The sequence below is a fragment of the Anser brachyrhynchus genome (assembly GCF_964034855.1).
Source record: "Anser brachyrhynchus genome assembly, chromosome: 2".
Classification (NCBI taxonomy): domain Eukaryota; kingdom Metazoa; phylum Chordata; class Aves; order Anseriformes; family Anatidae; genus Anser; species Anser brachyrhynchus.
The window spans coordinates 140,852,048-140,876,851 of record NC_137695.1 but is presented as its reverse complement, the minus strand read 5'-3'; the positions used below and the strand labels follow the sequence as shown (position 1 = coordinate 140,876,851).

At 38.2% G+C, this 24,804-nt stretch overlaps 1 protein-coding gene across 50 annotated transcripts in view; it reads right to left on the bottom strand.

Annotated features, from left to right (window-relative positions):
- RIMS2 (regulating synaptic membrane exocytosis 2) overlaps positions 1-24,804 on the bottom strand; it is a 462,856-nt gene that overhangs the window by 48,746 nt on the left and 389,306 nt on the right. For 33 of the 50 annotated variants that reach the window (XM_080580642.1, XM_080580653.1, XM_080580636.1 and 30 more), the window contains 2 exons: positions 24,477-24,649; positions 4,838-5,079 (listed from right to left, as the gene is read on the bottom strand). The exons of 15 other annotated variants lie outside the window; for them this stretch is intronic. In XM_080580642.1, the coding sequence (XP_080436768.1) occupies positions 4,838-5,079; positions 24,477-24,649 (415 nt within the window). Of the gene's footprint in view, positions 1-4,837; positions 5,080-23,229; positions 24,436-24,476; positions 24,650-24,804 lie in introns of those variants that run through there. 2 more of the 50 variants (XM_080580660.1, XM_080580659.1) reach the window with 2 other exon arrangements.

Sequence of the window (24,804 nt, the reverse complement as noted above, 5' to 3'; positions counted from 1 at the left end):
GATTCTAAAAAAAAAAATTCTTGACAACATAAACTAAACTGTTTTGGCTTTTGGATATAGTCAGCCTACAAACACAATAAGACTTAGCTAACTAAAGAAAGCACAAGACATTTCCTCAGCTAGAGTTATGTCACCTAAACAAGGTATCCACCTGTCAGAGACAGTGCATTTGAGTTAAAAGAGAGATCTAACACAGTGTAACCAGAAGAGGGGAAAGATTTCACTCATGAACAAAATTGAACTGAAAGCTACAGATTTGCACCTGTATGCAAGACTGGTCACCAGTTCCCTCAGGGCTGTCTAGCAGGAAAAGGACTGAATTCCAGATATGAACATCTAAGCAAACACTGTCAAGATGCTGTTTGAGACCTGAATTTTGTATTTGATTTTACCTTGCAAGGGAAGACAGCTACTCCAGTAGGAAGAACGTCCGTGGAATCAGGATGTAAAGGTCTCAACATAAACCCCTCAAACCTGCTAAATGTTAGGAATGATGTCTTCTAGGAATGATGTCTTGAATAAGTCTGTTGAGTATTCCTCCAGCTATTTTTTTGTAGCAGTGAAAATGTACTGGAATCAGAACTGAAGTCAATTCTGATTCAGCTTGTCACTCTACTCTACAGTATCTTATCTTTGACTAAAGTCTTATCCTAAGTAAAAGTAATCATAAGTAAAATTATTTTTGTGTCAGCTGACCATCTAAATAAACTGCAGGAATTTCCAGGCTTTTTTTTTTTAATTGTTTTGAAATAAATCAAGACAGTTCACAAAGTCTGATCCTGTATATTCTCACACTTAACATTTTCACTAGATCGAATAATAGGGAAGAGCTAGTACTGATACACATTTTTACAAAGAGGAAAACTAATATGAATTGGCAAAAAAAAATTACAATGCTTCTTTAATCACAAATGGAAACCTGAGAAGGAATCTTGTCTGTTGTCATTCATGTTTTCTGTATTTCCATGGTCTCAACACTAGCAATTTTTCTGTTATTTCTTTTCCCATAAGAACAGTGGTCCACAGAACACCATTTAGGATGTAATGTATTTGAGGACATGTCACCCAGATTTACTGGATTCTTGGATTCTTTCGGTACGATCAACTGAAAAGATCAGTTCCTAGTGCCTGCGTCAATGAGGTCAGATCTGTCCGACTTCCTGAATTATTATTTTACTCTCACAAATTATCCATGATGGTCTTGTTCAGCACAGTTACTCAATTAGCAATATTCTATGCATTGTAAGACTGTATTATTATATCCCTGAGGAGAACATAACATTGCTTATACTGCTTATTCAGGTTTTTGTTATATTTCAGATGTATTCAGTTCTCTCCTTGGAGGCTTTCCAACACAAAATAGACACTAGCCATAACTGAACGAAATCAAAATGCCTTCAGTAGGTAATAAATTATATAATTATTATTATTAATACAGTTACTCCCATTCCTCCCAGCAATAACAACAAATCAACATACCCTCTACCGACAAAACAAGAGTTCCTACCTGAATACACTAAACAAAACATAGACCAGAATAAAAACATACTTTAAGTTGTACGTATTTATTGTCAATTCCCCAAGTACTGTGCCAAACAAAAAGAAATAACATAAAATTCAACTGAAATAAAAGTAAAAATTTATCTTTTAAGGTATTTATCGTATGCCTGATTCACAGTCCTGAAAGCAGCTATAATGACCTACTTTCAAAATTTTCTGGCATAGTTTTAGTTATAAAATATGAATGAAGAAAACCACTGAAATACAATTATGCCTTATAAGACACTAGAAAGAAATTTCAGAGGTGCTGGTAGGCATTTTTTTACTGACTCCAAGATGAGAACACAGTTTATAAAAACTTAGTTCCTATAAATATGATTACAACTTTCCATAGAAGTCGTATTGTTGTCTCCTGATACAGATATGCTTTTTCAACCCTGATATGTCAAGTAAGGAGACAGCTGACCAACTGAACAACAGAATGCCTTCAGAAACTAACCAAGGACCCTTTTTATTTTGACCAGTTGCTATATGGTAATGGTGCTGTGCAAGCTGAGTATCCCCTGCCTCTCAGTTACCGAAAGTTTACTTACAGGAAGTCTACAGCACATTCAGCATTTCAGCTTTTCAATAGCAGGCCTTGTACTAGTGCTTGTGCCAATACTTGTTTCCTTGTGCAGGCACTTACCATCTGAAAACAGGAACAGGATGAGATAAAACAGGGAATAATTATGAATTCATTAGACACATCAACTGCAAGTTTTAAACCTGTGGCATTCATGTGTAACACTGGTGTCCAATATTCTCTTTAAGATGTGCTGATGGATCTTTAAGACACGCAAGACACATTTTCGTGACGTGACCTCCCCCTCACATACCCAACAGGTCATTGCCTTGTCTCATTGCAGACACAGCACCACACACGCTTCCGTAGGGCGTTAAAGGGTCTCCTGACACATCGCCACAGGCTTGCTCACCATATGACCAGCACACTCGTACAACCCAACTATTTCAACCACACGTGTGCCTGTCCTGTTAGGTGCAGCCAGAGAAGCCCCCTTAGGGTCATGGGATGGAGGCAGCTTGGGAGCACACCAGGAGCTGGTGTGCAGTAACAGCTGTAGAAAACAACCTATATTCATCTTATACATGAGGGGCCTTTTCATAAGGAGCAGCAGGAGCTGCTCTGGCTGCAACGTCCTGGTGGGCCAGGCGCAGGCCTGAGCGCAGACCTCTCCAGGGAGCAGCTGAGGGAGAAAGGCTGCTGGCCAGAGCCAGAAGGACTCTCCTGGGTTCTGCTGCAGCAGACACACAGCACTGACATACATCTCCGTAATCGCGAGTTTTTCAGAACAACCTGCTCACACTCAATGGATCAAGAGATCTTAAGAAGTTTTGAAAGTGTTACATGTCACATTTGTCCTTAAACTTGAGTACCTAATCAGTTGTTCTGCAACTGGTTAGATACAACAGAGAAACTTCAGGTTAAAAGTAACATCCCAAATAACTAAATCAGCATGGTATTTAAATCAAATCTAAGCAAGCCACACAATGATACAGATTCTCTCTAGTGCTGAGACTTATATTTGAGCATCATACAAAAACCTGACAGCCTTCATTTAGTATGTCTTACAGCAAATGACTAAAGTTGATCACAACTAGTACTGTTGTGCATATTTGACGATATCCAAGTACATCAACACAGTTACATACCTCTGTACTATCACATGAACAAAATTATATATTTCTAGGTGAGCAAGTGGCTAGGTTTTCTGGTTGCCCAACCAGACATTCCACAGATCCGTGTAAAGATGGCTTCATCTTCCCCATTCATTTGAGCTCAGAGGAAATAGAAGCATGTATGAAACTGCCATTCTGATAACCAGCAAGTGAGTTAGTAAAACAGGAGAGCACTGCAAAGACTTGCCTACAGGTGGAGTCACCAGTGTCTACACGATTTTCAGAGCTTTCACTGCGTACGTTCTTTCCCCTCTGCTTCTTCATTCCCTCCCGACTCTTACTGTGTTCAGTAAGACGCACACTCAGTCTCTCTAATCTCTTTCTGTGCTCCCCTTCTTCTGTAATATCGTCCCTCTCTTATCTTTACTTTCAGTATCCCATCTTTTTAACTCCACTCTTTCCAGGTGCTTTAAATTCCCCTCCTACAAAAGTTTACTTACAAAATATACCACAATTTCTGCTTTTGCGGATCATCAACTTGCTTCATGTACTTGTACGTTAAAACTCTTATCATTCTTGTTTCACGATAAAAACTGCAAACCTTTCAGAGAACTGAAAAATCCGTTCAATGTCCAAATGGTGCTTAGCATAATGGAGACCTCCTGATGGGACAACACATGGCTGAATGCTATTTATAAACTTAGGTTGAACCATATGACAATGTTACAATTATTTTACTTAGATACTGAACACGTAATATAGCTCATGTATATATATATATACATATATAAATTATATAAATATATGTGCATATAATCACATTTAATATAGATAATCATATATATATATTAATCACTTGTATATATATATATATATATGATTTAAATACAAGTAATCATTTTCCATGTAAAGTACTCTTGTCCTATAAAGATTCCTTAATTGACAATGAGAGCTTTTCAGAGTGCATTATATGGATTTTCCCTAAAAGATGAAGGATAAAACATTGCATAGGATTTTAAATGTTTTAGGTATCAAACAGAAAAACTCTCCATTTATCCAAGATAGAATATTTCAATATCAAATTTTAACTGCCATAAACAGAAATGAGGAAAACATATACTGATAGTGAATACTCTTGTAGGCTGAAAAGGAAGGAATTAAAAAGCAATAAAAAACAGTACTAATGCAGTAAAATATAACATACCTTTTTGTTCATGAAAATTGTTTCATTTCAAAATAATTGTGCATGTTTAAATGTGAGAAAAGAACATAATGCAAACACTATTCATCACAGAAGAGAAGGAGTTTTGCAACTGTGTTTCAGCAACCCTTCACAAAATCCCAGAGTTCCCCCCAAATGTAAGTACAGCAGCTCATGTTGGCTCCTGAGAAGCAAAGGAATTAGTACATTAAGTAGGTTCCAGCAAGCAGAAAATACAAGCCTCAGTCCAACCTGAAAAGGATCTTTGCTAAAAACCAAGCTTAGTCAATGTCCAGGCCAAAAAAAGAAATAAAAATGCTTGACCATTTTCTTCTTTCGCTAGAATATTGTTGATTAGGCAACTTCAACAAGATATCCAAACAAATAAACCATAATGCATGCACATTATGCACATTTAAATAATTCCAGAGGGGAAAAAAAAAATCCAGTTCCTACCGGTCTGGCTAAGCTGTGACGTGCTACGGCTTTTCCGCGAGAGACCCACGATGGCGACCATCTTTGCGCCGATGCTGGAGCGTCTCTTCTTGCCGCCACCACCAACGGTGCCCACTGCCGTGTCCGACTGGCTGCCATCGTTTTTCTCCAGCGTGTACATGTCCCCACCAATGCTGGTGCTCTTAGTCATGTTCTTTCCTGAGGCGCCCATCTGTCTGCTTTGCATTTTGGATGTAAAGACACTGTCAGCCAGTGGATGGATAAACAGCGCAGACAAAGAGTAAAAAGGGGAAGACAGAAAAGGACAGGTTTCAGATGGAAAGTTTTGGGAGACTGGAGGGTAAAAGCAGCTAATTCACACAGGTAGGGTTTGTTTTTTTAGAGGTAAAAGGAGCAGCTTTAATGGTAAGCTCCTGTTTGGTATTTCATTTTAAATAACAAGCTCTTACTGATTTTCTTAAAATACATGACCAGCAAAAGCATATCAAAGGATTAATATATCACTGTACCATGTACACATCTTTTAAAAACTCTATGCAAGAATATAAGTATGTTCATACATATTTTTTTGTTGCTTTGACTGATTTGAGTATTGCTTTTCCACATCTGGCTAATCAAATCATAAGCATTTGTTCCTCTAGTTTATCAGCTCAGCGGGTTCTGAAAATGGTTTGAGTAGGGATTACCTGGGCCAGGCAAGAGACACAAAGCAAATAAAATACATAAACTATCATTTATAGTTCTTGCTTCGACTAGAAACCATGGCTGCAGACACTCAGCACACATGAATAGTGGTTATAGGTATATTTTTAACTGAGCAGGCTTTCTTTTTGTTACTAAAAGCTATTTGTACTATGTTGGTATCTTCTTACAATATTCTATAAACATGAATAGTCACAAGCTAGAATACAAAGTGTTGTCCACAGTTGTGGAAAAGCAAAGGGTCTTCAAGACCCTTCAGTAAACCAAAGAAAAGTCACTTCCTGGCTCCCCTATATTGTTCTTATGATTCTCCTACAGCAGCTACAGTGCATCACTACTTGCCAATGGCTTGGGTTAAAAAAGGCTAGGTGAAAATAAGCTTGCTTCAGTATAATGTTTTTTGAATTTATTCTTCCCATCCCTTATACATCTCATTTGTATGTTTCTTGAGCTTTATCTATGGCAGTATTAAGTAGTTACTCGCCTGCAATTTTGCCAGTTGAGGTGACACAGCAATATACTACTACTGAGTATGTGCTGTCCCTCTAATAGTGTCTTTATCACCAAATAGTTATTTTAAGTGTAAAAACATAAACACACTAAGGGGTTCCAGTTCTTCACCAATATCCCAACTTTTAACTCTTACAGCAAAATAATTATTTAATAGTAAGTTCTCAGGTTATCTGGTCTGAGATTATAAAAGCATTTTTATTTACTTATTTAAACAGGCACTGCACACAAATTCACGAGTGAGGACACCACAGTTCAGCGGGTACAAACCAAAAAAAGACAGTTTTCAATCCCCAAGACAGAAAGTTGAACTGTGGGCAGACTGAGAGACCACACACTGGTGCTGCTTGGGAAATTTACATTCTACAACCCTCTCAGATGCTCTGCCCCTCTTCTTCACAAGTATGTATACACAAATAAATACACACAAAAATATATTCCTCAGTGAAACAGATACTTGATTCATTAATGAACTGAATGAAAGTCTGAAGTCTAGCTTTGATTTCTAAACATCCAGACATTTCAAGGATATTTTCAGTAATCTAGTTCACTTATCCTATGTTTTTGATGAAATTATACAGTGATGAACTTATCCAGTTATTTTATTCCCTCCCTTTGGCAACAAATGCATGTAAAAACATGTATAAAACATTTATAAAACACTTGGACATTACATGACTTAAATCAACTTTACTGATAAAATGGAATTTTATTATAATACACATTTTGTTCTTATTTATAGACTGTTTCTACAGGCTCTAAGCAGCTGCATCTGAATTATCTGCTAGACACACACAGCACTCCCAGAGGGACCTGATCTCCCAGTGGTCCAGGTTAAGGGACCTTTCCTTTGCACAGAAATGGTGATCTACGGTGATGATAACAGTACACATCCACATCTGGCCCTGACATTTCACTGGTAGATGGCTGGACAAACATCCAGATTTGGAAACTCTTCAGCAAATGTGGGCCTGATAATATGCATGGAGAATATTTGTATTTATTTCAGTGAAGTTCTTGCACAGAACTCAGCCCCTTATAATTCTGTACATTGCATCTCACTAGTAAGTCCACGCTAGATGCAATGTTAGACAATCTGTACAGAATAAAACAACAGAATATTTTTGGAAACCAGGAAAAATTATTCTTTTCATGTGTTTGTATAAAATCATCACTATCTAAAGGCTAACAAATATTGGTTTTGCTTCTTAAATACATTTTCAAAAACATACAAAGGTTATTGCTGGAGCTTCACCCTTCAGTAAATGGAGTGGATTTTATGGGGTATGACCACAGTCTTACTTATAATGACCTATACCAATTTCAAAGAAAATAAACTTATATTGCTTCTTTATTGACTCTTTATATACATACATACTCTGTCAATAAAAACTTAACTATGAAATTAATGCAGTGGCCTCAAAGGCAAAGGTATTTTGTTGGGTCTTTTACCACTGATCGGAAATGGGATGAGCCATCAGATTTGGAACAACAAAGTAACTTTTTAAGATATTTGAGAGGTGCCAATAAAGCTTTTTGCCCTTTAGTTGGCAGCTGCATCTACATGAAGGCACAAAATGCTTGAAGTTGAGCCACAACACTGAGAAAAATACAGGAGCTAGTTTATAGAAATGCACCTTTGTCATCAAGTTGAAAAATACTGCGTGTGCTTCCTAAGTAAGTTATGAGGAAAAGCATGAATGAGAGTTCAGATCAACAGATGGACGGGCACAAAACAGATTTGAGAGAGAGCCTTGGTGGCCTTGACTGGACAGACACTATAAAAACACTGGAAAGCAATGGGAGCTTGAACGTATTTTTCTTAGCCTTTTTTAACTCTCCTTCATGTTATATGTTAGTACATACTGACACGCTGGTAAATTTCACACTAAAATAAAGTGGGATAGGATGTGGGTGAAGAGGCAGGCAGGGAAGGAAAAAAGTGGATCTGTATTTCTGGTGCTTTTTATCACTATGATAACTCACTTGTGAGATGCTAACATCGCATGCTGTATTTCCTTTCAAACTAACACCTTTAGAGATTGCTTCACAGGACGGAGATGCCACACGAACTAGTTCTCAGTTTCAACACTATCTCACAAATAAGAAATAACAGAGAGATCTAGAAAGGTCATTTTTGGGAAGAGACAGTATATTCAGTTCTATGTCAGGCCAAATTCTAAGAATCAGAAAATTAGAGCCCCTTGCCCAGTAATACATGTTTTTAAAGGAAATGTGATTAATTTCACTGTGTCGTCTGTCAGAGCTCTTCAATGTATTTTTTCAAACAGTTGGATTCATATTTAGCACAGGAGTAGAAAAGTAAAGCTATTTAGTTCCTAAAACTGTTTTGAAAACAGATTCTTTGAGAGAGATCTTAAGAATGCTCCTTTGGGGAAAGACTGTAGTATAAGTCATTAAATCTCTGTTATTTCATATGGGAGCTCATTCTCACAGCACAGACTGGTAGGAGGAAAGTATTTTTACTGCCTGCAGAACAACCTACTCCAATGCTACATTTTTCAAGAACCACAGAATATCCCGAGTTGGAACAGACCCACAAGGATCATCAAGTCCAACTCCTGGCTCCACACAGGACCATCCAAAAATCCAACCATGCGTCTGACAGCATTGTCCAAATGCTTCTTGATCTCCAGCAGGCTCGGTGCTGTGAACACTGCCCTGGGGAGCCTGTTTCAGTTTCCAACCACACTCTCTCAGTGAAGAACCTTTTCCTAATATCCAGCCTGAACCTCCCCTGTTGCAGCTTCATGCCGTTCCCTTGGATCCTATCATATCCAGGAAGTCTGTGAGCTCCTGTTGTATTTTATAACAGAAAACAGTAATTATGCCATTGCTTTATAAGTGATATTAACACTTAGGAAAGGTCTTATGTCATAGCAGTGAAAACAGAAATATTCTGTTTTCTCATAAAACACAAATTCTGAATCATGAAATCAAGTTTTAATGTGTGTACCTGCTAACCATGAGGTGGACTTACTCAACCACGTTCTTTTGACCAAATAAGAAAGATAGGAAACAGAATTCAAGTGAAGAAAAAAATATTTAATTTTAGGATTGACTGGATATTCCAAAAACTAGTACAAATGGCTAATATTGAAAGTTCATTCACCATTCACTATTTTTACTCCCTGAGTAGTTTATTCTAAAAATACTTGTTCTAGTTAAAGTTTTGGGGTTGTTTTGCTCTGTAAAAGCAGCAGGGGGAACATCTTTGTTATGCTCCCAGCTAGCCAACAGCTCTTGGAGAAAGCCATCACATAGCAGCGGCTTTGTTTTTTCTCATTTCCTCCTTTTGAAAAAAAAAAATCTTTGACAAATAAGTACTAGGAGAGTTCTGAAAGGCTTATAGTGCTTCATAGTAAACCTGCATTGCTCATGAGCAAACCAACTCCTTCATCTGTACTCTGAACTCTTCTGACTATTCAAGCCCTCCCTCACTAATCATTATTGGTATCCTCACCTGTGAAGCTATCCTTCTACCCACACTGCCTTTTGACAGTGCCAGAAATGGATTACTCCTAGAAAAATAGGGCATTGTATGTCAGCTTGCACTCCTTTCTGAGTTAACAGAACTATTAAAGGGACGTCAGAGTTAAGGGACTAGCTCCTACAAACTTTTCTCTTAACAGGAAACAGAAATGGCGTATCCAGGAAGTTTTCTTTCCATGTACATATACACAGACATAATCCCACCCACACATTCAGCTAAACATTTACAACATTTTAAATTTATGAGATTATATGAGTCAAGGAATCGAGGTGCTCTAAAAATAGGGTTTCCAAGTTGTCTGATGGTACTCAACTTAAGAAAATCCTCCACGATGAGAATATGCAGCCATATGGGGCCAAAATAAATAAATAAATTAACTGTGCTAGGCCATCATGTGAATGACGGTGCAATAATCACCCTCATTAAAATCAAAACAGGAACAAACTTATCACACCACCCCAGCCGTGAGGCAGCCTGCGGCCTTCAGCAGCCACAGAGTGAAGGTGACAGCAGGCCCCTGACTAAGGCTCGTGGGGACCAACGAGTCAGCCAGAGCAGGGCGATGGGCAAAGATCACAGGGGAACGTTGCTTCCTGCACCGCCCCTAGTTCTTCTCAGTTGTGAGATGTAACTTTATACACCATTCCTAAAATACAGCATTCCTCTGTAATCTCTTCACAAACAAGCAGAGGGAGTACGAAAATACAAGCAAAGTGGCTAGTAACAGCCTCCAACCAACGTCTCATCCCCCAGTCTGTACATATAACCAGGGCTGCACCTTCCCAGTTTAGTGGTGTAGGGCCTTAAACTCCTTGGCTATACAGCAAATCTCAGATTGTTCTTACATGCTGATATTCTACAGACAAATTCTAGCCCGTAAGCTTTTTCCGAATGCTTTTGAAGAAGAAGAGTAAGCTGGTCTGAAAATGCTATTCATATATAGCCTTCTAGGAAATCCAGTATTATATTTCTGGACTTCTTAAAGGCACCAATCTTCAGGATCTCTTTTCAAAGACCCACTTCTTTTCAAAACGGAGAGTGTAATTCTCCTCTGGAATCAGATTTGCTGTCAAGGCTTTCCAGACTCCTACCATAGCAGGTAATCAGCAACTATCTTGATCTTCTCACTTTGTCAGTGTCTGTGCTGATACAGATTAGAAAGCACCGGCAGAGAAACTATCCCAAAATACAATGCCTAGGATCCGCTGCTTGGAAAACAATCTCTTAGGAGTTGACATAGCCAGAAGGAAACACTGCCCCAGGAAATCCTCAAAGAAGGGAGGGAGGCAGGGAAATAGGTTGCACAAGAAGATCTTTGCTTCAGTTTTGGTATTTCATGCTTTAGATAGACCGTGTCCTTGATATCTGACCAAGAAGAAAAGCAACTATTTGTGAAGTTTCAGTTAAGAGGGGAGATTTCACAATGTGAGAGGAGCCTGCCCTAAAGGGAGAGAAACTGTTTTGAAGCCACTTGACATACAGCGATATAGCTAAGGTGGACTGAAGTGTGGGCAAATGCTCTAGAACCTAAATAAACAAGGTCTGCATAAAAAGAAACCAAAAAAATACCAATTTTTGAAAGTTAAGAAGAAAATAAAAAAGTCAGAAATTTTACCCGACTTCACCCAATGTCTGACTTATTGGTGTTTCGAGGGCATTTAATGGGTTTACAAAAAATACTTATTTTAGAATTAATTGACAGTATTGTTGGCTGCTGATACATTTTCCATGAGAGCAATTGCAGACACACAGAACATTCATTGTTTCATATGTACCAAATGGAAAATTTCCTCCTCTTTCCATAGTTAAAAACCTGCAGTCTTTGGCTGCCACTTTTGAACCAATTGCAGAAATTGGATGGCATCTCACTAGCTGGTCAGAAACTTGCCTAAGGAAACAGAATTTTTTTAAATAGAAACTGGCTGATTAGCAGAATAAGTGCCAAATTTCCTCAGGAACCTTTCATTTAGGACAGAAAACAAACAAACAAACAAACAAAACCCAACCAACCAAACAAAAAAAAACAAACAAACAAAAATCCCACAACAAAATAACAACAAAAACCCACTGACACCTGGGAGTCCTTATGCTTTACCATGCCTGTTGAGATTTACAATATGTGGTAAACCAGCCAGAGATGAAGCCAAGGATGGAGAAACTGAAAACGATGACTCTCTTGGAAGTTGTTACAGTTATAAAATGCAATTGCAAAGTCCCAGGGGTTAAAGAACCTTATTAAGATTTTTGCAGGCATCCTCTGCTGTCGAACAGGGCAGCACTGCCCATTCTTTCTGTACATTAAGCAATCCAACAGGCAGCAATAAGAAAGGCTAAACCAGGAAAATACACCGATTCTGTCCTTCCCCATAAACACGAAATACAAATGACCAACAGACCCAAACCCAAATCAGAGATAATATTTTCAATCTGGAAGCAAAGGCAAACATCTTACCTTGTCTACTGCCAGTTAAAATGCTTCCGACTGCATGGATTTATACATATCCTCCAAGAAAAATCCTCTCTTTAAACACCGCAGTCTCTCAAAAAACACAGATCGTATCCTTTCAGGCATCTTTTGCCTGAGAGTCTCATTTTGCTCTCCTACACTCACAATGCTATTCTATCCATTCCTAATTATGACTGATAAACTAAAATTATTATGACAATCTTTTTGTTTGTTTTGTTTTTCACTTACCAACAAATATACCTTACTAAAACCAGTATTATGAAGCACAGGCTTTTTTCAAATCTATGGTATTATTAAATTCTTACATGTCAAGGAGATGAAAAGCAATTGTAACCATTGTATTATTTATCATTAGTAGGATTTCTGGGGATTTTTTTTTGTTTTGTTTTCAGTCTTCATTACAACTGAATTGGAAATGAAAACAATTCATCTTGTTGCTCTGCCAAAAGAATATGCACGAGAGAATCAGATTTATACTTAAGTCATTTGGCAGATCTTGGCAGGTTTCTTTTTTTCTCAATGAAAATTCAGAATTAATACTTCCCTGTTGTTCACCCTAGTTCTCTGGTAATGATGCCTAACTAAACTAAAGCATCTGCAATTGTAAAAACGCACTTTGCCAAGGTAGAGGTACAGCCATGTACTGTGATGTCCTAGGGAAAGAACAAAATTTAACATTTTTTGTCAGTTGTTTTAAGAGGCATTTTCTTATATATGTCTCTCGTGAGACTGGATGACCACTGAAGATTTCTTTTACAGATTTTTAAAAGCAGGATAGGAATTTTAATGCCATTCTTAATAGATTTCTTTACTTATTTGGAGACATTCTCATTTCATTAATTTGCTGAGGAAATTTAACAAAAACAGCATTATGGGGACAGCTGTGATGTTGGAAATAATATTTCCATGGGAACAATGCCTCTGGCCCATGCACATACTCATCTGCCAATTTATATCAGAGACATACTACAGGTTTGAAATTATAATGATTTAGTCTCCTGAGGTTCACTTGACCAAAAATTATCCTATTAAATTATTTGTGATATAAAGCTCTAATAGCTACTGGACTGACTTCATTGTTAGGTTTATTTTATTGATATTATAACAGGAAAGGTGGTGGAAAACAGCAGATTTTGGAATTGGAATTTTTTTAATGGATTGGGCTAAACAGAAACATTCTCTTTTTCATAATAAATTAATTAGTGAATAAAGTAGTGATTACGATGTATTTTGTTTCGTATATTATTCAAAGACAACTTGTGTGCACAACTGAAAATAAAAATAATCTAATATTTAATACAAAATAACATTTTCAAAGATCACTTTCATATTATTATTATATATTACTCCGCTAACAGTTGTGAATCTATGCAAAAATCCCTTCCTTTGATACGGTGAACTAAACCAGGCATTCAGAATGTGTGAATTCCAAAGAAGCCTAGAAAGAAAACAAGCTAAGGAGCAAAAGTCTTGCATTAGCCAGCTGTCATTTTAGTTTGATATTCATTTGCAAATACAAGTCCACATGAACTCTGAAGGCTTGGTAATAAAGAAAGAAAATAAAGACAGAATCAGTTGTGTAACACACAGCACGTTAACGACAGGCCTGCCAAATTAAAGCTGACAGTGGGCAATCTGGTTTAATTGACAATGTGTTTTAGAGAAATGGACCTTGCACGTACGTAATCTGAAAGTTAAATGTTATATGCTTATTCGAACATATTGTTGAATAACAATTTTCCAGCAGAGAAGGAAGAGAGGGATCCGTCTGTTTCTCCTATTAACAATGCTTACTAAGACTCAAAATATAGTTGTACCGCAAACTTAACATTACTCTGATTTACTCCTTGAAGAACTGAAAAGAGCTCTTTGTAATGAAAAGCAAGCATTGAATTGACAAATCAAACTGTAAATCCACTGTGGGCCCAAGACCTAAAATCACCAGAGAAATAATGTAAAATCAAGTCCCAAAGTGATAAAATTTTCAAATTTGAAGGTAAAGATTCTCAAAAATATAGAGAGATAAAAGACATTGTATTGCCTCAGGGTAAGGGGAGCCATGATTTAGCATCTTTATTTGCTAAACTGAAATCATCTATAAGGAAGATTTTTTGATTTAGAAAATACATTGAGAGCTGGAGAACTTTGTAAGATAGTCATGTAGGAACTAGATTGCATGTACTACTGTGTACAGCAGGGTGAAATTCACAGAATATGCAGGGAAGAACTAAATGTTCTGAAAAGCCATTATTCCAATAGATTGCTGTAGTCAATATGGATTTGACTATAGCTGCGTCCATACTTTGCTCATGGAAAATAGGACTGTTTTGATCAGTACTGTGCAATGTGACCACGCTCACACTCCTCACCCCTTTGTACTGCTCATGTGTGTGTGCAACAGGATGGGGAGGGGTGTCTAAACAATACAGCAGCTCTGATGTTTCCTTCATTCCTTGTAAATTCAGGTTGCTTGAGGACTCCGAAAAATCAGGGTCAGAATAGACACTGCTATCAAATCCATAGCATATTTCTGAATTGATCTTCTGGGACTGAGAGCTAAATGGACACGAGCAAGAGATCTGAAGCCATAATTACCTCAGCCAAAGGGACGTTATCTGGGACATCATGATCTTGCCTGTCTGACTTCTGTCATTTTGACAAAATGACTTTGAGTCACTTGGGGCCTCTGGGAGAAATTAGAAAAGCATACAGAAAACCTACGAGCATCGTGAAAAGAAAATGTTGTGAAGAAACTTGGCTTACATCCTTCTCAGCTCAAGTCCTCAAATGTTGTTCCCTGATGTGCAGAGGACAGGTCCATGACCAGAGCTCCCGGCTGAGGAAGTATGCACACTTGCATGCCATGCATGTTTGGAGCAAAGGCTTGCTTAGGTAGCACTTCATGGACTTTGTAGGCTAAGATGAGTAAAACTACTGTGTGATAATATTGAACCAAAATGTTCAGATGCTTAGTCAAATAAACTTAAAATGAGATAGATGGGCAATAGCAAACCACTGCAGCATCATCTTACCCTGGGAATTATATAAGTAATGGACCAACACTGAGCCCCCAACCTTTAGTTAAAATACCATACTTGCCAGATGGGTCTGGCAATGTGTTTCAAAGAACCTGTGTTTTAGAAGCACCTTTATGAAGCAACATGAAGGAAGTTCATACTTCTTTCTTAGAAGCCTAAGTGATAGGTTTATTCATTATTTTTGATTAAGTACATTTAGAGGAATCAGAAAAGGCACTAAATTACTTTTACGGAATCTTTTCACATTTCTAGTTAAAATCATACTCAAAGAAAAACAATGAAAACATACAGCACTAAGAGAGAACCACAGAATCATGGTGTCAGAGAGAGAAATGAGCTTCCTAATTAAATTCTTTGCTTTGATAAGTTTCTATTCCACACTTAATTGTTGCTATTGCTATTCAAGTCCACAGGCCTATTGTGCTCAATCCTGTAGATACAAAAGTCTGTCTAATGAAGAACTTATAATTCAAACTAGTTTTAAATATCTTTAGAAAATGAGACTTTTTTTCCAACACATTTAAAAATCAAAAATTAATTTCAATATTTTTACTTGCTTCAAATCCTCTTTTTATTTCTTTTGATCATTTCTACTTCTTGCAAGTCTCTAGGGCTTTACATCTGCACCTCTGTATTAAAAACAAAACAAAACAAAACAAAGCAAAACAACAACTACTGATGCACAGTTAAATGACCTTTAGGAACAGGAGTACATCAGCGCTTTCTGGATCACAGCTCAGAGGTGACACTCAGTAGAGGTTGAAGTGCAAACTGCATTTCACGGAGAAGGAAGCAGCCTCAATAATATCGTGTTGTTGTCAAAGAAAAAATGTCTGAGATCCCTGCTGGGCATCATATATCAAAGCTGCAGACAGTTTCATATGAAGTATTTTCACTGCTCACTTGTTAAAAATGTGTACTTCCAAATTCATTACCTTATTATTTCCTTGAAAAAATATTAAAAATAAGCTGACTATCTGTAAAGGAGTCTATATGTCTTTTATACTTACTCCACAGTACCAGGAAAAAAAAAGGTCTGTAAGAGTTTGATAGATGGTGATGAGTAACTTAGAAACAGGTGACTTTGCTGGATTTCTTAAATGATTTGTATTCTACTCTAGAGATTTCACAAAAAAATATAAAAATTAATACAATTCCTTTATGAAGCATTGATATTTTGTATCCTTTGTATCCATAATATTTCTCCAGAAGTCACAGATAATTTTCTTCTGCACATCATCTGTGAAAGTGTAGAACACAAAATGGCCAAATTGCTGACTGTGGGCATTACAGGCACAGTTGCTGTATGAATTTTCAGCTTTTGAAGAGCTGCCTCAATGTAGAACACTAAAACAAGTTTAAAAACTTACATCAAATAAAGTGGATTTGGATCGTTACTTCAAATAATGTAAGAATTTGTCATGAACTGCTAACAGGCTCTACAGTCCAAAAATACTAATTTTAATCGAACAACAAAAAAAGTTGATTTTAGGTACTTTGGTTTCAGAGACACATAGCAGCTATATGTAAGCTGTTTATCTCTCTGCTTAGCTAATGAGAAGCATGCAGAACACTTATGTTAGGGGGACACAAAACAGAGTTGCTGCTTTTTGTTCCAGGTCTCAGTCCAGCATACCTGCCCCAGACTCCTGAATAAATGTTTTGCATTCGAAAAGAGCTGGTGAAAGTTGTATGGTAACCTGCCAGTCTGATCTCACGAGTAGCAAGGCCACTTTGTTGTGATGGTTAAAGAAAGTGCAACACCAACTTCTTGGGTCGAGAGCTACAGCAGGGTCCAGAAGTCACTCTCACCCCATGCTGGGAACAGGGCTGGTCTCACAAAGGGAAGGGTGCCAGGGGAGGCTGGTGGCATCGTACCTCATCCTGTCTGCAGCCCCGTTTACTCATCCAGGGGCAGCTCCTGGGGTCGGCAGGGCCTGAGCTCATTGCCATGGAGAGGGAACATGCTTTTGACGCTCTTTCCCAGTGTCCCCAGGCTGTGGCCGGGCCTTTACCAGCTCGCAAACACTGTAGTTTGTGCTTCAAGAAGGGCATGGCCTACTAGGAGTGCACGGTTTAGCTGGTCAGCAGAAGCTCAAATCCAGTATTTCTAGGAAGCCACTGCTAGATCTATCGGGGCACAGATTGCTAAAGGACCTACCATGCGTTGGGGAAAGGGTCTCAGGCCACAGCTCTCGCTCACAGACATGTGGCCTGCTTGGCAAGAAAGGTTGGGCACAATTAACTTCTTTCATCCATTAGAGCACTTGGAACAATCACTATAATTATTCTGAAATGGCTTTAAGAAAGCAAACAATGCATGCACATTGAAAACAGATTTCTTGATGCTTGTTATCTTTTGCACAGCTTTTGATATTTTTACCAGAATATAGATTTTTTTTAAAGTGCTACTGGCTTCCACTGCTACGGAGGAGCTAGCACAGGCTGAACTTCTGTGTTTTTTTCATCCAGCTTTGCAAAACACTGCATTTAACTGATAATGGCTGTAATCATGGCAGAAGCTTCATAAAAAATGAAATACTAAGATTACAATATAATGAGAAACTAAGGAACAAATACTCATCAGGCATCAGTTTTAAAACCTACATAATTAAATTCTTTGAAGAATTTTTTGACTGAATGACACAAAAAGAACTAGAAAGTGACTTGGAGATGAATCCAATTCCCTTGCATCCCACCAGGGAAAGGGCACAGAGAGCATGAAGTATCATTAGGAACAGAAAAGGTTTTTTATCTGAACAAATCCATTACTTAAAACTACATGCTGTATTCCATTTTTTATATCTTCTGCAAAATTACATTCCAGCTGACTTTCTCCACCACAAATTTTCATTCTTCGCTTGCGTCATCTTCCTACTAATCAGCTCTATTTCTTTGACTATCCTTTAGGATTTATTTCTTTTCTTTGCACTGGGTCTCACTGACATAAAACATAGCAAAACACGTAATCTACTACCTTCCTCTGCTGTCTCTGCATTCTCCTCTTAATACATTTCTCTTCACTTGCTCTTGTAATGAAGGTAGAAATTTCTCACTGGATCTCTTCTTAAACTGTTTGATTTGCCTAAGTGAGATCAGATGCTGTCTTCTGATTTCCTTTCCCCCCTGCCTCTTCCTTTCCTTACTCTGACCTCTAGCCACCTCGTTGCAGAGTGCCTGAGGCCTGCAGGGCCCTCTGGAGCCACCCGGTGCCAGCCGTGCCCAAGCAGGGACACCCAGAGCAGGGTGCCCAGCACCACGTCCAGGCGGCTTCTGAAGGGCTCCAAGGAGGAGACCCCACAGCCTCTGGGCAGCCTGTGCCAGGGCTCCGTCACCCGCACAGCACAGAAGGGCTCCTGGTGCTCAGGGGGAGCCTCCTGGGGGCCAGTTTGTGCCCAGGGCCTCCTGTGCTGGCACTGGGCACCACTGAGCACAGCCTGGCTCCGTCCTCCCTGCACTCTCCCTTCAACTGTTTATAGACGTTGATAAGATCTCCCCTGGCTTCTCCTCCTCCCCCCCGTTTTTTTTTTTTACTCCCAAGTTGTAGAAACATGCTTTAACATATCCCTTTATAATGTAGAACAGAACACCTAGTCTTGCTCTCATCATTTCTGCAAGTACTGTCACATATCCTTTCTCCTTTTCATCTCTGAATTAATTGAACAATTAAATGCATTGTTTAAAATAACCAATCTCCTGTTTTCAATTCCATTTCAAACACTTTCCAAACAACTATCTTTCACCTCTTGAATTCAGTTGAAACTACACCTGCCAAAGTTTTTAATGATTTCTTAAGATTTTGAAAGTATACTGGTCTCTCCTTTGCCTTGCTACAATTAACCATTTTCTGAAAAGTTATCCTCCCTGAGTTTCCATACTGTATCACACCTCAGATTTGCCCTTTCTCTAATCTTTCATTCAACGTGTGCTCTAGGATATCTTCATTTTCTGCCCAACCAGTTAACTGTGATGGCCCCACAGGACTATATCAGTATCTCCTATATTGCTATCCCTAAATTAGCATCCCTTCATTAACAGTATGTCAAAATATTACCCCCTCTGCAGTAAAAACTCCCTCTCTTCTCCCCTGCCTGTACTAAAACTTCTTCGTTTGGTACCTCCTCATGAATCACTAATCTCAACTCAGCATCACTAAATTCAGTATCTCCTTCCAAGACCTCTCATCTGCTTCTTCTCCCAGCCATGTGAACCATGCCTGTCATTCAGGCCTGCTCTTCGGGCAGCCCTTTTAATTCAAGCTTCAAATTAGGCCCATATTTTTGTGACTTACAAGTACTTTCCATTTCACATCTCTACCTCTTCTGTCCATCCACAAAGCTAATTGTTGTATCCACTCTCTCACATTTCATATGTCATTTATTTTTTCTCCACTTCTGGCAATTTACCTAACCTAAGCCCATTCCAGGACACTGTAGGAAAGATAAGTTTCATAGCCTTTCAATTTGGCTGCACAACCTTTCCCTGTGCATCAGTACAAAGGTACACTTTTCTTTATCCAGCTGTACATAAGTTGTCTTTGTTTTCCAGTATTTAAGTTCCTTATCCCATATATCTTCTCCCATTCAAGACTGAAAGATCAGCTCCTGCTGCTGATCTGACTTGCCCCATCATCCACGTGTGGTGTTTTTAGTAAGCAACTCATGTTTTTTCCCCTGTGAATCTAATGCTTGAAAAGAGCTCTCCAGGAGCATTCACAAAACGATCTTATTTTCTTTCTTCCAATCTCCCCTTAGTGCTCCCTGTTGTCAAGATGTCCCCAGCCCTGTATTGTCACTACCTCCTGTCATGTGAAACATTTCATAATTCTCTTGTGGTCCCCTCTCTGCACTCATATGTCATCTCATGATTTAGATTCCCTGTGCTTGGAACAGAGCCCGTATTTTTCTTCTGTATTTGAACACCTTGTAATACAGTGAAATCCTGATCTCTTACTACAATTGTATATTGATATGAGAAAACAAAACTGTCTTCTTTATTAGAATTAATGTTTTGGATTCCTATTTAGAAAAACATTAAGAAAGGTTAAGATTTAGAGCAGTCAAAAAGATTTCCTGCAATTTATAAATATTCTGAATGCTCACACCATAGATCGAAGAGAGCTCTTTCTGTCCCTGGTATCATCAGGGAGCCTGAATAAGAAATATTGTCAGATAACTGTACATAAAGAATCCTTAAAGATTAAAACAAGGAAGCCTGATCCGTGCTTTGTGTTAACTAGCATGCCTTGCCAAGAAAAAACACAATTATGTTTTCACTGTACATCAACCATATGCCAATTTTTAGTTTTGCAAGGTTTAATGAAGGCAAAATCTGACTCTGCAGCTATTTCTGCCAAAAAAAGATTTATTGACTTATTGTACTCCAGTGCTCTAAAACCTAATGCAATTTATTGCACTAAAGTACTCTTTAAAATAGGCATGGGATGAACCCATGATGGATATCTGCTTTCTTGGTCATTTAAGTTACTTTGAACCCACCTATGATCTCAGCAGATTGAAGCCCCTAGTGTGGCTATTAGCATTATTCAGAAAATATATGCGTACAGTGCATGGTGACTTTGAAATGTACAACATGAAGAGGTATGATGTGTCCTTAACAAACACCTTTGATGATGGTGTGATTGAGAATAGCCCCTGTGTCTCCAAATTCCCCAGAGGAAAGGTGACTGATGTTCAACTAAAGATATACCTGTGACGTACAAATGTATGCTGAAAGTTCCCATTTGCACTATAGCTTTTTTTGGATACCCAAGATCTCAGGATCAGGGTAATAATTTACTGCTATTTTTTGCTCGATGAGATGGCTGCTTCGGTTCTGATGGGTACCTCAAATACCTATTGATATGGTTATTAATTAAGTGATGTTTTGTTGATTGCTTCATATTGGCGTTGGGCATGAAAACATTTTTGGAAAGCTGCAGTTGTTAACTAGCAATAAGCAGTTTGTATCAGCACTTCAAGATACTTAATTCCACTAAGACTTCAATAAAACATCTGTACGTGCAGCTATCACACATCCATAGTTTTAAAATACTTACTAATTATTAATAATTTTATGTAATGAATATTAGAAAAGATGTTTTTAATGAAATATGAACATGTTTTAAGTTGCCAAAAAAATAAGCATAAGGCACTGCATTTATAACAATACTTAGGACCTATCCTGCCTTCAGTTTTGTCCACTGAATTCACTAGTCACTACATTTCAGTATGCTAATAATACAACACTATTTATATAATATATACATACATATATTCATATACATATATGTATATAGGAATCAATCTGTGCTTTTCAGCTTGTTTTCTACCCTAGAAGACTTTTTAGACACTACTAAAAAGGTCAGCACTTTGTGTACTATGGGAAATGATGGCGGATATAGAAACTTTCCTCACAACTTACATATCAAAAACAGGCAAAATGGGCTAAGTGGGTAAATAATACTAGGGACTGATTCCCATTTTGGGAGCCAAAATCTTACACAAACAAAAGTCACTGCACAGCAGCCACTTACTAATACCTTGTTTCTCTACCAAGAAGGGAGTCCTGACTTTTCTGCATTCCTAAAGGCAGAGAGCAGCCACCAAACACAAGCTGGCATGGGGAAGAAGAAATTTCTTCTCAAATAGGAGTTTACTTTCTGTGAGTGGCAGCATTTCTGGCTGAAGACTAACCTGAGTGAAAGCTGAAAACCAGGAATAGGGCCATGCTTTCAAAGAGGGAGGACTTCCAGATCCCATTAAACTGGAAACTTAATGAGAGCTGGGAGAGACAAAGGTCTTTAAAACATCCTTTCCCGCACTACCAAATGGTTTGCTTAGCAGTCCATGGAACAAATACACCAAGGCAGTCTTAAAGACAGCTCTTTCTAAACAGCTGTTTTTTTCTGAGTTCAAAAATGTGCTCTCATGAGTGAAGGAATGATGGTAATCAACATATAAAATAAGTAGTATGGCTGTATTGCCCTATACCACCTCAGATGGAACACCACATAACTTGATTCTCTTTTTGTATCACCTTTGATCCATTCTACCACAGGTGAGTTGTTTTGGTTATTTCCATTTAGAAAAGTATTTCAGAACATTTTATGTGAGTAGTTATTTGTTTGAAATAAAAGAAGCAAGTCTCTGTGTGCTTGCATGTGCGGGTATGTACAGGTATGTACACATATATGTATGTAGCAAAGAAAGTGGAAGGCAGCAGAGCACTTTATGATTACCCTACTATATATTAACACAGTTCTACAGGCTTCAGTTGTCTATAGGTACCAGCACTAGCAGGTAAAAGAAATGAGAGTTTCTGAAGAGTTTCAAAGATTCTCAGCAAATCTCAAACTCTTTTTTTTTTCTGATGAAGAGGGAAAGAACATCGCATTTCTCATAATGCAAGTTACATGGATTTTGCAATACAAAATGTCACTCACTTGCATTAGAAGTCATGGTTCAACGGAATTGTGGTAAAATGTGTAAATCTAGAACGCCATCTGATAAAACCAGAGCCAATTGTGCTGAAATGTTTCCGGACACAATACAACAGAAGAGCTACATAACCCCTCCACCATACAGCAACCCATGGCAGCTAATCAAGTGAAGTGGAAGAAAACAAAAAAACTCTTTGTTTATCCACGTCAACTGTCAATCAATACACACATTTATCAGCCCACATGAAGAGGGTAATAAAAAAAAAAATCCTAATTCTCTTCTTTAGTACTGACACAAGTAAAAAGTAAAGATGGTTTTGATATTGATGAAATATCACTCAACAAAAGATTTTTCCCTGAAACAATAATTCAAGCAGGGAATCTAAAGAGGCATCTTATAATTTCTATTGTTTATTATAGTCAAACCCAAACTCTAGTCTAAACCAATTTAAAAAATAACATGCTGTAGTTACATGCAAAATAATGAATCAAGTTAGTGTGCTGCATCATTTGGTATGCAGAACAAATTCCCTGAAGCTGAGAGTGAAACTTGTTTAAATATGAAAGCATCATGGTTGAAAGCAAAAGAAGCTGCACAAAACAGACAATAAACTAAGCAAAGGAAAGGAAAGAAAAAAAAAAGGGGGGAAGGCAAGCAACGTCCAGTTACAGCAAGAAGACTACGTCTATAGATCTACAGAAAATAGAAATACGTTTTACCTGTCATCCTCTTTCCCCTCCTCTGCTTGGTCTTCTTGAGCTTTTTCATCTTGCCCTGATCCTTTGATTTCTTCCTTATCACAGTTCTCTGCCACCTCTTGCCCTTCCCCTTTTTCGTTAATTTCTTGCTCCTTTGCTTTTTCCTCCTCCTCCTCTTTTTCCTCTTCCTCAGGAAATATTTCATCTTGTTCGTCCCCTTCCAACCCCCCCTCTTTTTTTTCCTCTATATCCCTTGTCCTTCTGAAGTCAACAAAAATTGAAAGAGGCATGCAAAAGGAAAAAAAGAAAAGAATGCAGTAAAGTTAGGGTCACAGAGATGAGCATGCGTGAACTCACAAGAAAGGAAAAATAAATGAAATAAAAGCTAAAAGATGGAAGTAGTCACAAGGTAAGTCATGCTGGCTAATCTTCCAGCCTACACTAGAGAAGCTTTAAATTGTGATATTTTCTCAGGACAGTCTCTAAGTCCCTCTTTGAACAGAAGTTTCATGGCAATACATCTCATTTAAAAAGGGATACATAACCATACGACAGAAACGATGTGGTCCTAACACTGCTCATATGAACAGACGTTCAAACAAACTTACCAAATGCATCCTATCTCTCAAGAGGACAAATTTTTGAGAATTCATACAAGTTGACACTGAATTTTGCTGACAGATGCAGGTGGGTTACACCTTCTGACAAGAACTATCTTTCATTCCTTCCACTGACTGTGCACAGGGTGCAGGCAAAGGAAATGCTGTGTTTTGCTCACAGATACACTGTGCACGTCTTGCTGAAGACTAATTCAGCAGAGGTATGCCTACAGTTGAATTGGACCAGGGTCTGCATTAGTATTAACTAAGACTTCTATAACAGTTCAGCAGCTCTAGTTTAAAAACTAAACTAAGATGCCTTTGACATAGCCAGCACAAAATTTGAGTTGAACTGTCTTTTCAGCCATGTTAAGTATTTTACACAACCGTTTTCAGAAAGTGCAAATGTAACTATGTCTAATGCCTGCTGACAGCATATGTTTGTTGTAGTGCATTCTAGCATAACTCAAGACACCAAAACTTTGCTAAAAACAAATACCATAAAGAATTCAAGAAGCATTAGACGAAGAAGACATTTAAACCAGTTTCTTGCAAATTCCCTGCAAATTCCAACTGAGGCAAAATATTATTTTCAAATACAAATACTGAAAAGTACTCAGTTACTTAAATCACACAGCTATGGTTGGCACCATAGCTCCCTGTGCTCACCTTATTTTCTTGTTTCCCCTTGGCCGCTCTGACTGGACAGACATGTAACTCGTGCTGCTGAAACGAGAAGCGCTGCTTGTCCGAGACACAGCCGAGACATCGCTGACGTCGCTGTCTGAGGACTTATTGGAAACATTGTCGGAGCCTCGCTGAGGATCCCGTCCCGACCGATACTGTAAGAGGAAAGGGAGAAAGACAGAGATGTTGTCAGCGGCACTACCACAAATCAGCTATGGAGCTGGTCCCTGACGGTATCTAAACTGCCCGTGTCATCAGATTGCCTGAATTTTTATAGTGAAGGTTTTAACTAATAGACAATAGTAATTAT